This window comes from Rana temporaria, chromosome 3 (assembly GCF_905171775.1).
Source record: "Rana temporaria chromosome 3, aRanTem1.1, whole genome shotgun sequence".
NCBI lineage: Eukaryota > Metazoa > Chordata > Amphibia > Anura > Ranidae > Rana > Rana temporaria.
The window spans coordinates 60,176,398-60,191,904 of record NC_053491.1 but is presented as its reverse complement, the minus strand read 5'-3'; the positions used below and the strand labels follow the sequence as shown (position 1 = coordinate 60,191,904).

Here is a 15,507-nt window from a genome sequence, read left to right as displayed (position 1 = left end):
AGTTATCAATTGTTCTAATTATGTAGGTTTACCTATTAGAGATTGTATTTGCTTCCTTATTGTCTATGAAAGTCAGGGGTATGAAAATACTGGAGGCGTACTAACTGGAGACCCCATACCGTCAACCACAGCATGCTCACTGCGTAATGCTTATTAGTAGGGTTGTCCCGATACCACTTTTTTAGGACCGAGTACAAGTACCGATACTTTTTTTCATGTACTCGCCGATACCGAATACCGATACTTTTTTTTAAATGCAGCCACGTGTCCCCAAATGCAGCCTTGTGTCCCCAAATGCAGCCATGTCCCTTAATTCAGCCATGTCCCTTAATTCAGCCATGTCCCTAAATTCAGCCACGTCCCTAAATTCAGCCACGTCCCTAAATTCAGCCACGTCCCTTAATTCAGCCATGTCCCTAAATTCAGCCATGTCCCTAAATTCAGCCATGTCCCTAAATTCAGCCATGTCCCTAATGCAGCCTTGTGTCCCCTAAGACAAAGCCAAGTCAATCCCCCCGCCGCTGCCGACATCTAATTACTATGCGCTGGGGGAACACAACAGCTGTCATTTGCATTTGAATAGCTGTGTGTTCCCCCGCCGCGTCGTCATGTATAGCCCCTTGCCCGGGCACTTTGATAGACAGGTCACCCCGTCGGACGGGTGACCTGTCTATCAAAGTGCCCGGGCAAGGGGAAGGGGCTATACATGACGGCGCGGCGGGGGAACACACAGCTATTCAAATTGACTTGACTTTGTCTAAGGCAGCAGCGGCAGCAGCTCTCCTCTCCCCCATACGAGGACTGCTCTGCTCCGCTCTCTGCCCCCTCTCCACCCGCACTCCACCCCCTCTCCACCCGCACTCGGGAAAAAAAAAAAAAAAGTATTCTACCAGGCATCGGGAGTATTTGGGCGAGTACAAGTACTAGTGCAAATACTCGGTATCGGTCCCGATACCGATACTAGTATCCGTATCGGGACAACCCTACTTATTAGTTAATGCTATGCTTGCTGTACTGTGCTTGAGGGCCAGCAATCTCCTTAATTATAATGGAGGACTAGGATGTCACTTCGAATGGATCAACCCTACTTGCTGTAAGAAGGTGCTTTTTTTTGCATGTGTGCAACAAAGTTATGTTTCAGGTCTGTAATTTTGTTCCTATGGATATACGCTGGAAGCTGGGACTAATAGGGCCAGATTCACAGCAGAAATACGCCGGCGTATCTACTGATACGCCGGCGTATTTTCAAATTTGCCGCGTCGTATCTTGATTTGGAATCCTCAAACCAAGATACGACGGCTTTTGGCATAGATCCGACAGGCGTACGGCTTCGTACGCCTTCGGATCGTAGGTGTAATTCTCCGGCGGCCGTTGGGTGGAGTTTGCGTCGTTTTCCTGCGTCGGGTATGCAAATTAGCTGTTTACGGCGATCCACGAAGGTACGCGCGTTCGTCGCATTCTCTTACGTCGTCGCTAGTCGGCTTTTCCCGTTGTAAAGTTACGAGTGCTATTTAGATGGTGTAAAATTAGACCATCCATGTTAAAGTATGGCCGTCGTTCCCGCGTCGAATTTCAAAAAAAATTTTTTGCGTAAGACGTCCGGGAATACAAAAGTATGTTACGCACATCGCCGTTTAAAAAAACACGTCGGGGCGCCGTAATTTCGCACAAAGCACGGCGGGAAATTTCATAACGAAGCATGCGCAGAACGTTCGGCGCGGGAACGTGCCTAATTTAAATGGTATACACATATTCGCCAGCACACCAAGGATCAAAAAAAATGTCTAAAAATGTAATGCATATTAGCGATCCAGAAAAGCAACGTTTCGAGGTCGCGTAGGACCTCTTAGTCATGCATCTTTTGCCTGACGAAGAGGTCCTGCGCGACCTCGAAACGTTGCTTTTCTGGATCGCTAATATGCGTTACATTTTTGGACATTTTTTTTTGATCCTTGGTGTGCTGGCGAATATGTGTATATGATTTGCTTTCTGGTTCCCAGCCGGTGATCGTTTCAGCACCCTTTTATTCATTGGCCATTTTTCCTGGAAGGTGTGCAGTTGGAATATTTTTTAAACTAATTTAAATGGTACACGCCCCATTTGAATTAGGCGGGCTTGCGCCGGACGGCTTTACGCTATGCCGCCGCAAGTTTACACGCAAGTGCTTTGTGAATCAAGCGCTTACGCTGAAAACTTGCGGGGGTGTAACGTAAATGAGATACGTTACGCCGCCGGGCAGCTACGTAAATCTGGCCCATAGTGTCCATGTGGACAATGCACTAATGTCTTCCAGTGACACGGCGGGTTTTCTGTAACAATGCAACTGTAACATTTATTATAATTAATTATAGAAAACAGAAGGACAGAACGAATGTACTATCTAACAGTTCTGGACATGTAAAAAAGAGTACGCACCAGGGCCTAAAAGTGTGATGTTCAGACCCCGATGTTTTTCACATTCATCAACTTCTCCAAATCTCAATCACATTTGACAGACAACTGTAGTAGCACATTATCTGCAGTAGCGCATGCTTTGAATATGGTTTCAGGACGCCCTCATTCAGTTGAATGTAAGGAAAAGGTCCCGCCGCTGTTCCGGACAGCTGGAAAGGATTGGACAGCTGGCAGGAACAAGGAACCAGGAAGCTCCACACTGACCAGCATGGACCGTGATGTCACTGGCGTCTAATTGGGCCAAGGCAGGGCTGGAATCTTGTCAAACAGGGCTGCAGTGGTAAAGGCTACACGCTCGGAGAGGCCAATAGAAGGAGTGCGTAGTCTTCACCACTGCAGTCCTGATTGACAATATTCCAGCCCTGCCTTGGTCCAATCAGACACCGGTAACATCACTTCCTGTTTCACAGTCCATGCTGGTCAGTGTGGAGCTTCCTGGTTCCTTGCTCCTGCAGAAACACTGTGATCCATTCCAGTCAGCTGCCCAATCCTTTCCAGCTATCCAGAACGGCAGTGGGACCCGCAGAGCCATGTGGAATGCCAGCACTGCACTTTACTTTGACAAGCACGCATCTTCTATCATCTTGTAAGTGTTTTTAATCTTATCCTATTAAAGTCATCATTTTAATACTACACTCAGGTCGGCGCCTCCACCTCCCTGTTTTTTCCTTACATGTCTTGCAGAGTTCTGGACAAACTCTGAAGGATGGCTGCCTTCAATTTTAAACCCTTAAAGCGGGAGTTCACCCAATTCCTTTTTTTTTTATATTTTCCCCTTAGATTCCTGCTCGTTGTGTCTAGGGGAAACGGCTATTTGTTTTAAAATATGATCCGTACTTACCCGTTTTCGAGATGCATCTTCTCCGCCACTTCCGGGTATGGGTCTTCGGGAGCGGGCGTTCCTTCTTGATTGAAAGTCTTCCGAGAGGCTTCCGACGGTCGCATCCATCGCGTCACTCGTAGCCGAAAGAAGCCGAACGTCGGTGCGGCTCTATACTGCGCCTGCGCACCGACGTTCGGCTTCTTTCTGAAAATCGTGACGCGATGGATGCGACCGTCGGAAGCCTCTCGGAAGACTGTCAATCAAGAAGGAACGCCCAGTCCCGCAGCCCATACCCGGAAGCGACGGAGAAGATGCATCTCGTAAACGGGTAAGTACGGATCATATTTTAAAACAAATAGCCGATTCCCCTAGACAAAACGAGCAGGAATCTAAGGGGAAAATGTGTTCGCTATGGGTGAACCTCCGCTTTAATACCCCTTTATTTTCCAACCATTCAACCTATGTATACATCACCATCCAGCTATTACAGCCACAGATTTTACCCCTAAGGCACAGGTGTCAAACACAAGGCCTGCGGGCTGAATCCGGCCCTCCAGGCCATTTCATGTGGCCCTCGCACCTCCCATGCAGGAGAGCTCCAACCCTCCTCTGGTCCTCCTCCAGACTCCTACTTTCTGCTTTCAAGCAATGCATTCAGCTTCTTCCAAGCAGCAGCATAAGGAAAGCGGGATGCACTGTGATGTAAAGGAGAGTGGGGGACTCAACTTCTGATGGTGGGGTGACTCTTGATATCTAATGTAGGGGAGAGGATGCGCTGGACATCTAATCTTACAGATACAACCGGCCCTTTTAAGGACAATTATAATGCTAATGCGGCCCACAATGAAACGTTCCTTTTAATAAAACTGGTCACAAAAATTACATGCCACAGCAAAAAATGGGACAGAAGCTGATGCGTTTCACACTGTACTTCAGTGCTTAATCCTAGCTAGTACAGTGCGAAATGCATCAGCTTCTGCCCCATTTTTTGCTGTGGCATGTAATTTTTGTGACCAGTTTTATTAAAAGGAACATTTTTGGAGTGCGGCTGTCCTGGCTTTTCTCTTCAATTTTTGCATATCATGGTTTGGGTCTAGTGAGAAGGCTCTCTGGTTCATCTGAGCGGTTACTTTTCTTTTCGGCCCACAATGAAATTGAGTTTGACACCCTTGCCCTTAGGCCTCGTACACACGGCCGAGGAACTCGACGTGCCAAACACATCGAGTTCCTCGGCCAGTTCAGCACTGAAGCCGCCGAGGAGCTCGGCGGGACGAGAGCTCCCATAGAGCAACAAGGAAATAGAGAACATGTTCTCTATTTCCTCGCCAAGCTCCTCGTCGGCTTCCTCGGCCGAAAGTGTACACACGGCCGGGTTTCTCGGCAGAATTCAGCCAGAAACTCGGTCGGAAGCTGAATTCTGCCGAGGAAACTGGTTGTGTGTACGGGGCCTAAGGATTACTCCTTTTGGAGTGCCAGATAAACACTGACTATACTGCTATCATTCAGTTGAATGGGTCATGTTTGGTGGGCAATACGGGGTGCATTAGCACCTAGTGCCCCCCTCGTGTGTCTGCTAATGAACAGCGCATTTCTCTCGGGTGTCTGGATTTCATTTTTGCACGTATTCCCAACGCACGATAATGTGAACTTGGCTTAAAATTTTACTGCAAAAGTGGAAATACACTTTGGGCCAGATCCTCAAAAGGGATACGCCGGCGTATCTACTGATACGCCGTCGTATCCCTGTTTCTATCTTTGGAACTGATCCACAGAAGAAGTTTCCAAGAGATAGACAGAAGATCCGACATGTGTAAGGGACTTACACTGCCGGATCTTAGGATGCAGTACCGCATCCGCCGCTGGGGGGCATTTTGCGTCGAAATGCCGCCTCGGGTATGCAAATTAGCACTTACGGAGATCCACAAAGCTTTTCAGCTTCGTTTTTTCTCCGTAAGTTTTAGTTTGCAATCGTAAAATTAGGGCTGCTTTTACAAAGTGTAAACTGTTTACACCTTGTAAAAGTAGACCCTTCTGTCCAGCGACGCGTTTTTTTTTTTGTTTTACATTTTTTTTTTTTTTGCCGTATCTTTTTTTTTTTTCGACGCAACTTTATTGACCCGTCACGATCCACAAAGCTCGGCGTAACGTAATTTCGCGCTATGCACGTCGGAAAAATGACGTCACGCGCATGCGCAGTACGGCCGGCGCGGTAGCGCGTCTAATTTAAATGGGAATCGCCCCCATTTGAAGAGGAACGCCTTGCGCCGGCGGAATTTAAGTTACACACCCGAAAATTTCTAGGTAAGTGCTTTGTGGATCGGGCACTTAGGTAGCAATTTTAAGGCAGTGTAACTTAAATGGGAATTTCTACATTACGCCGGCTCTTTGTGGATCTGGCCCTTTAATCTTCGTTTCAGGACTAAGCACTGGTTAAAAAAAAAAAGTATGACAGGAAAAGAACGGCCATATATTTGTCCTCAATGTTCTCTAATAATTCTCCACAGTTATAAGCTGACGGCATGTCCTGGAAACGGCACTCTATAGTACAATCAAGTGCTGTCTGAACAAACAAGAAATAGATAAGATTGCTTTAAGGATTTTATACCAAGCCAATAAATCTAAAATAAAACACGTCCAAATTCAATCTTTAATGAAAATAGATTTTCCATATAGATAAGACCTTCAGAGTGTTAAAAATGAATATCAGCCGTCCAATACCAGCTGCATCTGTCGTATAGAAGCTGAACAAATGACCAAAAATTAACCGGTCAATGTGTGGTCACCGACATACTAGTTACATTATCATTTTTCTTCACATTTTACTCATCCCAAGCTAGTAATTTGCAATCTCACATGTCTCTGCTGTTCATTGCGGGTCATAAAAATAAATACAGGCTTTTTATTTTCAGGATATAGCACAAAAACATTTTCCAGAGATTGAGTCAGGCTGCAATGTTTCAGTATCATTTGATAATGTTTCATACCACTGAACCTTTATTATGTTATGCAGGGGCCACGCAAGCAGGCTGTAAAAGAAATGAACGGCGGGATGCTCAGGAAGCAGACATGGTTAAATACAAACAAGAGAAAGGCATTTTATGCTGGCGTTGCTGCCGACTCCTTCAGAGATGGAGTAAGAACCCTCCTGCAGGTGAGACTGTGTGACAATGGAAGACTTTCTACTTTACAAACATTTATCATAGAGCCTCTCAATGTGTGCCCCCAGATAATAAGGCAATACAAGGAGTACTGATGATATGCAAAGTGCTGGTATTCAGAGCAAACAATCAGATTTAATCTTCCAGCAGTTGAGAGCCGTCAGTGCATTGAAAGATAATCCATACGGCTGCTCTGGGCTACTTCATTTTGCATGCAGCTAATAAAGTGTGCCTTAAACTTTGGAGTAGAAGAATAGTGTTCAAAGGGCAATGGACGGCACTTTTTTATGTAATAAGGATTTTAAAAAATGTTGTAAGGGGCGTTGCCCCCACCACACCCTCTAAAGCAGTGGTCTCCAAACTGCGGCCCAGGGGCCGAATGTGGCCCTTTGCTTGCTTTTATCAGGCCCTTGGGACACTATTTCATTCATTAACCACTTAAGCCCCGGACCTTTAGGCAGCTAAATGCCCAGGCAAGGTTTTGCGATTCGGCACTGCGTCGCTTTAACAGACAATTGCGCGGTCGTGCGACGTGGCTCCCAAACAAAATTGGCGTCCTTTTTTCCCCACAAATAGAGCTTTCTTTTGGTGGTATTTGATCACCTCTGCGGTTTTTATTTTTTGCGCTATAAACAAAAATAGAGCGACAATTTTGAAAAAAAATGCAATATTTTTTACTTTTTGCTATAATAAATATCCCCCAAAAACATATATAACATTTTTTTTTTCCTCAGTTTAGGCCGATACGTATTCTTCTACCTATTTTTGGTAAAAAAAAAATCGCAATAAGCGTTTTTTTGCATTTTTATACATTTTTTTTTTACTACTATTGGCGGCAATCAGCGATTTTTTTCGTGACTGCGACATTATGGCGGACACTTCGGACAATTTTGACACATTTTTGGGACCATTGTCATTTTCATAGCAAAAAATGCATTTAAATTGCATTGTTTATTGTGAAAATGACAGTTGCAGTTTGGGAGTTAACCACAGGGGGCGCTGTAGGAGTTAGGGTTCACCTAGTGTGTGTTTACAACTGTAGGGGGGTGTGGCTGTAGGACTGACGTCATCGATCGTGTCTCCCTATAAAAGGGATCACACGATCGATGCAGCCGCCACAGTGAAGCACGGGGAAGCCGTGTTTACATACAGCTCTCCCCGTTCTTCAGCTCAGGGGAGCGATCGCGACGGAGCGGCTATAAACGAATAGCTGCGCCGTCGTTCCGGATCGCTCCCCTGATCGGACCCCCCACCCGCTAGAAGGCAAGGACGTATATATACGTCCTTCTGCCTGTAGGTGCCATTCTGTGGACGTAAATAGTCGTGCGGCGGGCGTTAAGGAGTTAACACCAACAAAGGAGCACAATTCCTTCCAATGGGGCACTTTTTCCTACCAATGGCACCAACGATAGGGAATAACGCCTCAATGATACCAAGAATGGTGCCCAATGACACTAATGATGGGGCACAATTCCTGCCAATGAGACCAACGATGGGGTACAATTCCTACCAATGACACTAACAGTGGGGCACAGTTCCTGCCAATGACTCCATGATGGGGCACAATTATTCCCAATGATACAAGCAATGGGGCACAATTCTTCTCACTAACACGAAAGATGAGGCATTTTTTACTCCCACTGATGCTGGGTCATTTTCTACTCCCGATGGTCACAGTCCCCCCCCCCCCCCCCTGAAGTCTGAATAACAGTAAACTGGTCCTTTGTTTAGAAAGTTTAGTGGACCCTGCTCTAAAGCCAAAACCAAATATGTAATATATTGCAACTTGCTAGTACTGGGTGTGGTGGCTGCATTTTTTTCTTTTAAAGCATCTTTTGTATTTGTTTCACCTGGTGATCCTGTAAATAGCACCCTTCCTGTCCCAGGGTGGCTACATCACTGTATCTGTGGAGAGAACCATGGTTGTCCCTTTAGGCCAGTGTTTCTCGACTCCAGTCCTCAAGGCGCCCCAACAGGTCATGTTTTCAGTATTTCCCTCAGATGAAACAGCTGTGGTAATTTCTAAAGCCCCGTACACACGAGCGGGTTTTCCGACAGGAAAACTGCGAGGAGAGCTTTCAGCCAGGTATCCCTGCTGTGTGTATGCTCCCTCGCAGTTTTTCCGATAGGAAAACTGCCAAAAAACACCGGACTAAGAAAGAAAACCTGCTCTCTTTTTTCTCGCCAGGATTACAACTAACTTTTTCCCGTAGGAAAACCTGGTCACGTGTACGAGAAAACCGTCTGTTTTTGGCAGTTTTCCCATTGGAAAGACTCAGATGGAGCATGCACATGGCCGGGATTCCAGGTCAAAAGCTCTCATCTGAGTTTTTCCATCGGGAAAACCCGCTAGTGTGTACGGGAGAGCAGATTCTCGATTTTCCCATCGGGATTCCTGACGGACCTTGACCCATCGGGAATCCCGACCGTGTGTAAAGGGCATAAGGCAGTCAAACTGATCAAATCACCTGTGCATATAATGGAAAGCCTGAAAACATGACCTGTTGGGGCGCCTTGAGGACTAGAGTTGAGAAACACTGCTTTAGGCTTCCCTCCTGAAATTGACTACAAACATGTCTGTATCAATTTATCTTCATTTCATGGGGGGAGAACAATTGGTAGATTTCTGATATATTCAGTATATATACTGACTGCGAAAGCTAGGAAGGAAGTTATTCTTCAGTGCAGCTCACAGGAAGTGACAAGGGCACTGCATTTCCCATGAAGGTTAACAATGATTTTCTGTATTTACTAAACTAAAACTTATACAGACACTCCATCTAATTGTTGTAACCTACAATATATGTCTTGTTTGTTGTTGGGTTTAGTTATCCTTTAAATTGGAAACTGTAAAAGAGTTTGGGTCACTATGTTCTGATATGTTGAAGCTGTTGATGCTAAGCCTGTCATACCTCTTTTTCCACATGCTAAGCAACTAGCACTGCTAAAGGGACATGCAGACAGCAGGGTGGAGCTCTGGACTACAGCAGCCATAGACATTAGATTTGTCCAATGTTCTGACAATATCTCCAACTTTCTTCCATTTACTCCTTACTGATATCGAAGAGGGAAACATAGCCAGACATAAGCTGACACCCATTCTGGACCAGTGGTGTCTGCATCTATCCTTAAACAAAAAGATTGCCAAATGTCGAACTGGATTGGCTGATGGCCATCACATGTCTATTGTTACCTTTGAATGTAGCACTTTCAAAATATGCTACCACCTTCATCATTACAAGGGCAAAGTACAATGCCTACCACTTTACTTCCTCCTCCAACACTTCAGTCTTGTTTGCTTGTATAGGTCCTAACATAGTAATAATGTAATATATTTCTCCAGACCAGCCATTTTTGACCAGGGTTCTTCCAAAGGTTGCTAGGGGTTCCTTGAGTAGCTTCCAATTGACCTCCCATTTGATGGTACCTGCATACCTGTAATTCAAGGGCCGATGTGATTTGGCACAGACAGCTGCATGACACCAATGATATTTTTAGGGTGGCATTCTGATCACCGATGTAAGGTGCATTTTTCCCACTAACCCCCATTGAGTTGATCTTAGCAGAGGTTCCCAGAGATCTGAAAATAATTTTAAGGATTCCTCTGGGATTAAAAAGTTGAGAAAGGCTGCTCTAGACCAGTGATGGTGAACCTTGGCACCTCAGATGTTTTGGAACTACATTTCCCATGATGCTCAACTACACTTCAGAGTGCATGAGCATCATGGGAAATATAGTTCACAAAACATCTGGGGTGCCAAGGTTTGCCATCACTGCTCTAGACCAGTGGTCATCAACCCTGTCCTCAGGGCCCACTACCAGGCCAGGTTTTATGTATTAAGGAAAGAGGGAGTAGCCGCCCCAGGTGGGAACCCAAATGAAGATCCTCAGTAGCAGATAACTCAGGTGCAGGCAATGCATTCGGCAAGGCAGGAACAAAACAATTACTCTGGACAGCCGCACTCTTAAAAAACTGTATCCTTTATTAAAAGAAGGACAGCACTACAAGTCACAGCAAACAATAAAATAAAACCTGGCTGTTGACGCGTTTCGCACTGGAATTAGTGCTTAGTCATAGCTGATACCTACCTACATAGGTTTTCAGCAAATGATTTCACCTGTCATGTATTTCAGTTATCTTGCAAACCTGGCCTGTTAGTGGGCCCTGAGAACAGGGTTGGTGACCACTGCTCTAGACTGTTGGTCTTGTATGAATTCAACCATTTGGTCTCTAAAGGCTTTGATGATGTGTTTGCAATATCCATGAATTTGCCATGTGCTTGCTATGCATTCACATTGTTTTGCATAAAGAAATTAATACAAAGCACAAAATTATATTGTTTGAACTGATCTCCGGTGACCATGTTCACTAAGGCCCCTTTCACACCTCCGGACCATATGTCCGCTTTTTCATCCACCTGTTTGCGGATGAAAAAGGGACATACATTGGTCCCTATGAGATTGCGGGTGTCAGCGGATGAACATCCGCTGACACCCGATCCTGCCCGCTTCCGCATTCCTCTGATTCTACAGACGGGGGAAAACCCTATTTTTCCTTCCGTCTGCGGATCGGATCAGGGGAACATGGACAGACAGTCTGTGTTCATCCAATCCCCCCATAGGGGAGAGCGGAGAAAAGACAGGGCGGTCCCTGCACAGTGTGCGGGGACCGCCCTGTAATCCGTCGCCTCAGCGGGGGTCAACGGAGCAATCCCCGCTGAGCAAGCGGAGGTTCACGGGATCATTACTGATCCACCCCGTGTGAAAGGGCCCTAACCTTTAAGGTACCCTTTAGATCACAGATGGCAATTTTCTCTCAGTGCAAACAAGTTTTTTTAAACCCAAACCTACACTAATGTTACATAGTACAAGTCATTATTGCACAGACCAGGGTTTCTCCAGAGGTTGCTAGGGGTTCTTTGAGTAATGAGCAATTTCTGCTTCTCAGATAACCTGTCAAGGGTTCCTCCATAATAAGGGTTCCTCCATAATAAAAGGGTTGAGAAAGGCTGGCTAAGGCCTCGTACACACGATAGGTTAACCAGAGGACAACGGTCCTTTAGACCGTTGTCCTAGGTTAACCGATGAAGCTGACTGATGGTCCATCACGCCTCCAAACCATAGGTTAAATAACCGATCGTGTCAGAACGCGGTGACGTAAAACACAACGACGTGCTTCCAAGCATGTGTTGACTTGATTCTGAGCATGCATGGATTTTTAACCGATGGTTGTGCCTACTAATGATCGGTTTTGACCTATCGGTTACCAATCCATAGGTTATTTTAAAGCAAGTTGTCTTTTTTTAACCTAAGGTGAAATAACCTATGGGGCCCACACACGATCGGTTTTGACCGATGAAAACGGTCCTTCAGACCGTTGTCCTCTGGTTAACCTATCGTGTGTACGAGGCTATAGAGTGAGAACCCTGGCACAAGTCTTCATAAACTGTAGAGAACAGGCAAGACTGGCAACGTGGAAAAGACCACCAAAGCAAAAAACACATTTTGGTGGCATTGCACTTTCAATAAAAGTATACACTGAAATTTTCAACTACCGTATTTATCGGCGTATACCGCGCACTATTTTGCCCTGAAAATCAGGGCAAAATCGTGGGTGCGCGATATACGCCGATACCCGCTTTCCCGCCATGAGTTTGAATACTGCGCCCGCATATAGCGAGCGCAGTACACTCGTGAATCTTCGGCCAGTCTCGGCGCCTCTCGTACTGACGTCCTGAGCGTACAGGACGTCAGTGCGAGAGGCGCCCGAGCCTGCCCGAAGATTCACGAGTGTACTGCGCTCGCTATATGCGGGCGCAGTATTCAAAGTCGTGGCGGGAAACGAGCGGGAGGACGCCGCCGAAGGACGCCGGACCCGCCGAAGATGGACACCATGTTACCATGAATAAAATTGTCCAAATGGGTTTAAAAGACACTCACAGCATCAGAGTTGTGTGACCCTCTCTTGTTCTTTACAGCAGTGTTCCCCAACCCCCGGGCCATGGACCGGTACCGGTCCGTGGATCAAACGGTACCGGGCCACCCGAGGAACTTTAAATAATTTCACTGTGGCGGCCGAGGCAGAGCATTGCGCCCTCCAGAGCCCGCCCATTGTGTGACAATAGCGAATGAAAATTCGCTATTGTTACACTGATCCTCCTCCTGGCCAATCAGGGAGTGGGTCCTCCCGCTTCCTGATTGGCCGAAAGGCAAACCCCACGCCATTGGCCGAGGAGGAGGCGCCGCGGGAGGACTGAGGACTCGAGGTCGGAGACGCGGGGACTGAAGAGAAGCTGCCGTGAGGTAAGTGCACAGAGGAAGTGGGTGACAGTGGTGGGTGAAGGGAATCACAGTGTGTATTTCATGTCCCCTACCTAGTGGTTCTTGCATCATACAGCCTGCTATAGTACAGGGTTTGCTCAGGCACCCAGCCTGGGGTCACGTTATGCTAGGTCTTGCTAATAAGAAATACGGTGGCTTCCCTGTGTGCTTAGGGGGTAATGTGTCAAGTCACAAAGCATTAAAGGAGAGGTTTGGGGCTCACAAAAGAACAAACATGCATACTCAACCCATGCTGCAGCCGCTTGCTCTAAGCCCGAGTGATCACATGACCACAAATCATTCAGTTCTCAGTGAGCTCCCAGCAAGGAGCAGTGACTGTCAGTCACCGTTCTCTTCTCTGCCTCCCCCATGAAGGCATGTTTAAATACAATTAAATTAATTATTAAATTTAATCAAAACAAGCGGGCCACGGAAAAATTACCAAACGTTTACCGGTCCGCGGCGATAAAAAGGTTGGGGAGCACTGCTTTACAGAACAGCAATTACTAGACTTCCATACAAAGCAGTTACCATGTTAGTGTCAAAAAGCAATAACAATATTTCATATTACATCTTAAAAGAAAATCGCTTTTAACAAATTTGAGCAGATGAGACATTAGGAACTTTGTGCCTTGCATATAGCATAAATATGTCACTGTAAGTGATCCACAACATTTGGTAATGAAGGAAATGTCCTTGCAAACATAAAAACTTCAGAACATGTTCTGCCATCATTAAAATCTACTGTAACAGTGTGTACTGGTGCTAGCTACTAACTGGACAGCTCCAGGGCTGACATATTTTCTGACTGTTTTATACACTGTTACATTTTTAATGATGGCCAAATGCATTTGGAAGTTTTTATAGACTGAAACTTTGCTTGATTATAAAAAAAAAAGTTGTGGGTCATTTTTAATGAATGCGTTGTTATCCAGAAGTTGTAAAGAAAGAATTTATTTTCTGTGCTTTATGATTAACACAGATTGTTGCTGGAATCTTACAAACTGACCATGTCATGTGTCTGTGTATTGTCTGACAATGCACACTCATGAGCAGTGATGACGATTCAATCTATTTTTCCAGATAGATAGAAAAAAAACATAATTTTTTTTCCTGATAAATTAAAATATAGGTTTAGGTAAAAACATTTTTGAAAAAAGGCGCAAAGGATGTTACTTACATTTCCATAGTGGAAATCTAAAGTCCCCTGTCCCACTCTCTGGTACTGCATGGACAGGCACTCAAGACTATGCCCGCCCCTTTTTTTCCCTCCATTTATAGAAGTTTTTAATTCCATGAATGGAAAGCAATCTATGAATGGAGGATGGGTGTTTGAACCAAAAGGTCTGCCTTCAGCATTCATAGATTTTCATACACTAGAACAGTGGTCTCCAAACTGTGGCCGGGGCTTGCCTTTATCCAGCCCTTGAGGCATTAGTGTTGCCACTGACGCCAAAAATGGGGCATAATTCTTACCACTGACACCAACGATGGGGGGAAATTTCCTCCCACTGACACCAACAATGGGGCATGATTCCTCCCACTGACACCAATAATGGTGCATAATTCCTCCCACTGACACCAACAATCAGTGGCGTATCTAGGGTATGGTAGCCATGGCAAGTGCCATGGGCGCAATATGAAGGGGGCGCTATTGAGTGGCTGGGCAGCAAGGCACTTACCAGGGTCTGAGGGTCTCTTCTTCCCTCCTCTCGAGCATAGGCAGGATCTCCTTTTCAGCACCTTTGCTAATGGACAATGGCAGCGCTATCCCTGCTGCATTCAGCCACAGCCCTCCCCTGTTCTCCCAGGCTCTTCCATTCCATCTGGCACAAAGAAGAAGGAGGAACATCAGTTTCTCACTCTCCTCTGTGAAAACTGAGGCCTTAAGTGATGAAGATTTCATCACTTCCAGTATTGGTTCTGCATTTACCTGGCCTTGGAGGGCAGAGAAGGGATCAGGGGTCTAATAAACCCCAGATTTCTCCATAAAGAGGATATGTCACTACCAAAGGTATCACAAGGGATGATAAATATCACTCATTTTGTTAGCTGTTTTTTTTGTTAAGGTTATCTGAAAGATGGGTTTCAAATGTTTTTCGACAGGGGCACAGTTTTAGTGCTTGCCATAGGCGCTATTTTCACTAGATACGCCTCTGCCAACAATGGAGCATAATTCCTCCCACCGACACCAACGATGGGGCATAATTCCTCCCACCGACACCAACAATGGGGCATAATTCCTCCCACCGACACCAACGATGGGGGGGATAATTCCTCCAGCTGACACAAAAGAGTAAAGTAAACATCTCTATTGGTGCTTCTCTATAACTGTATGTCCTGAGGCTTTGTAATGCAGCTCTGAGGCTGGAATGCTTGGACCTTCTCATCCTTAACCACTTGCCGCCCACCAATGACAAATTGACGTCGGCAAAGTGGTTGTAGAATCCTGACCGGACGTCATATGCATCGCAGCGATCGTTGTTGCAGGGTGTCAGTCTGACACCCCGCAACACTGATCTCGGTAAAGAGTCTCTCACGGAGGCTCTTTACCACGTGATCAGCCGTGTCCAACCACGGCTGATCACGATGTAAACAGGAAGAGCCGTTGACCGCTCTTCCTCACTCGCGTCTGACAGACACGAGTAGAGGAGAGCTGATCGGCGGCTCTCCTGACAGGGGGGTTCGCGCTGATTGTTTATCAGCGCAGCCCCCCCTCGGATCGCCACACTGGACCACCAGGGAAGCCCA

The 15,507-nt window shown here is 46.0% G+C and overlaps 1 protein-coding gene across 3 annotated transcripts in view; it reads left to right on the top strand.

The window, feature by feature from the left end:
* SLC12A1 (solute carrier family 12 member 1) overlaps positions 1–15,507 on the top strand; it is a 221,636-nt gene that overhangs the window by 116,295 nt on the left and 89,834 nt on the right. For all 3 annotated transcript variants that reach the window (XM_040342655.1, XM_040342654.1, XM_040342656.1), the window contains exon 18: positions 6,288–6,428. In XM_040342655.1, the coding sequence (XP_040198589.1) occupies positions 6,288–6,428 (141 nt within the window). The remainder of the gene's footprint in view (positions 1–6,287; positions 6,429–15,507) is intronic.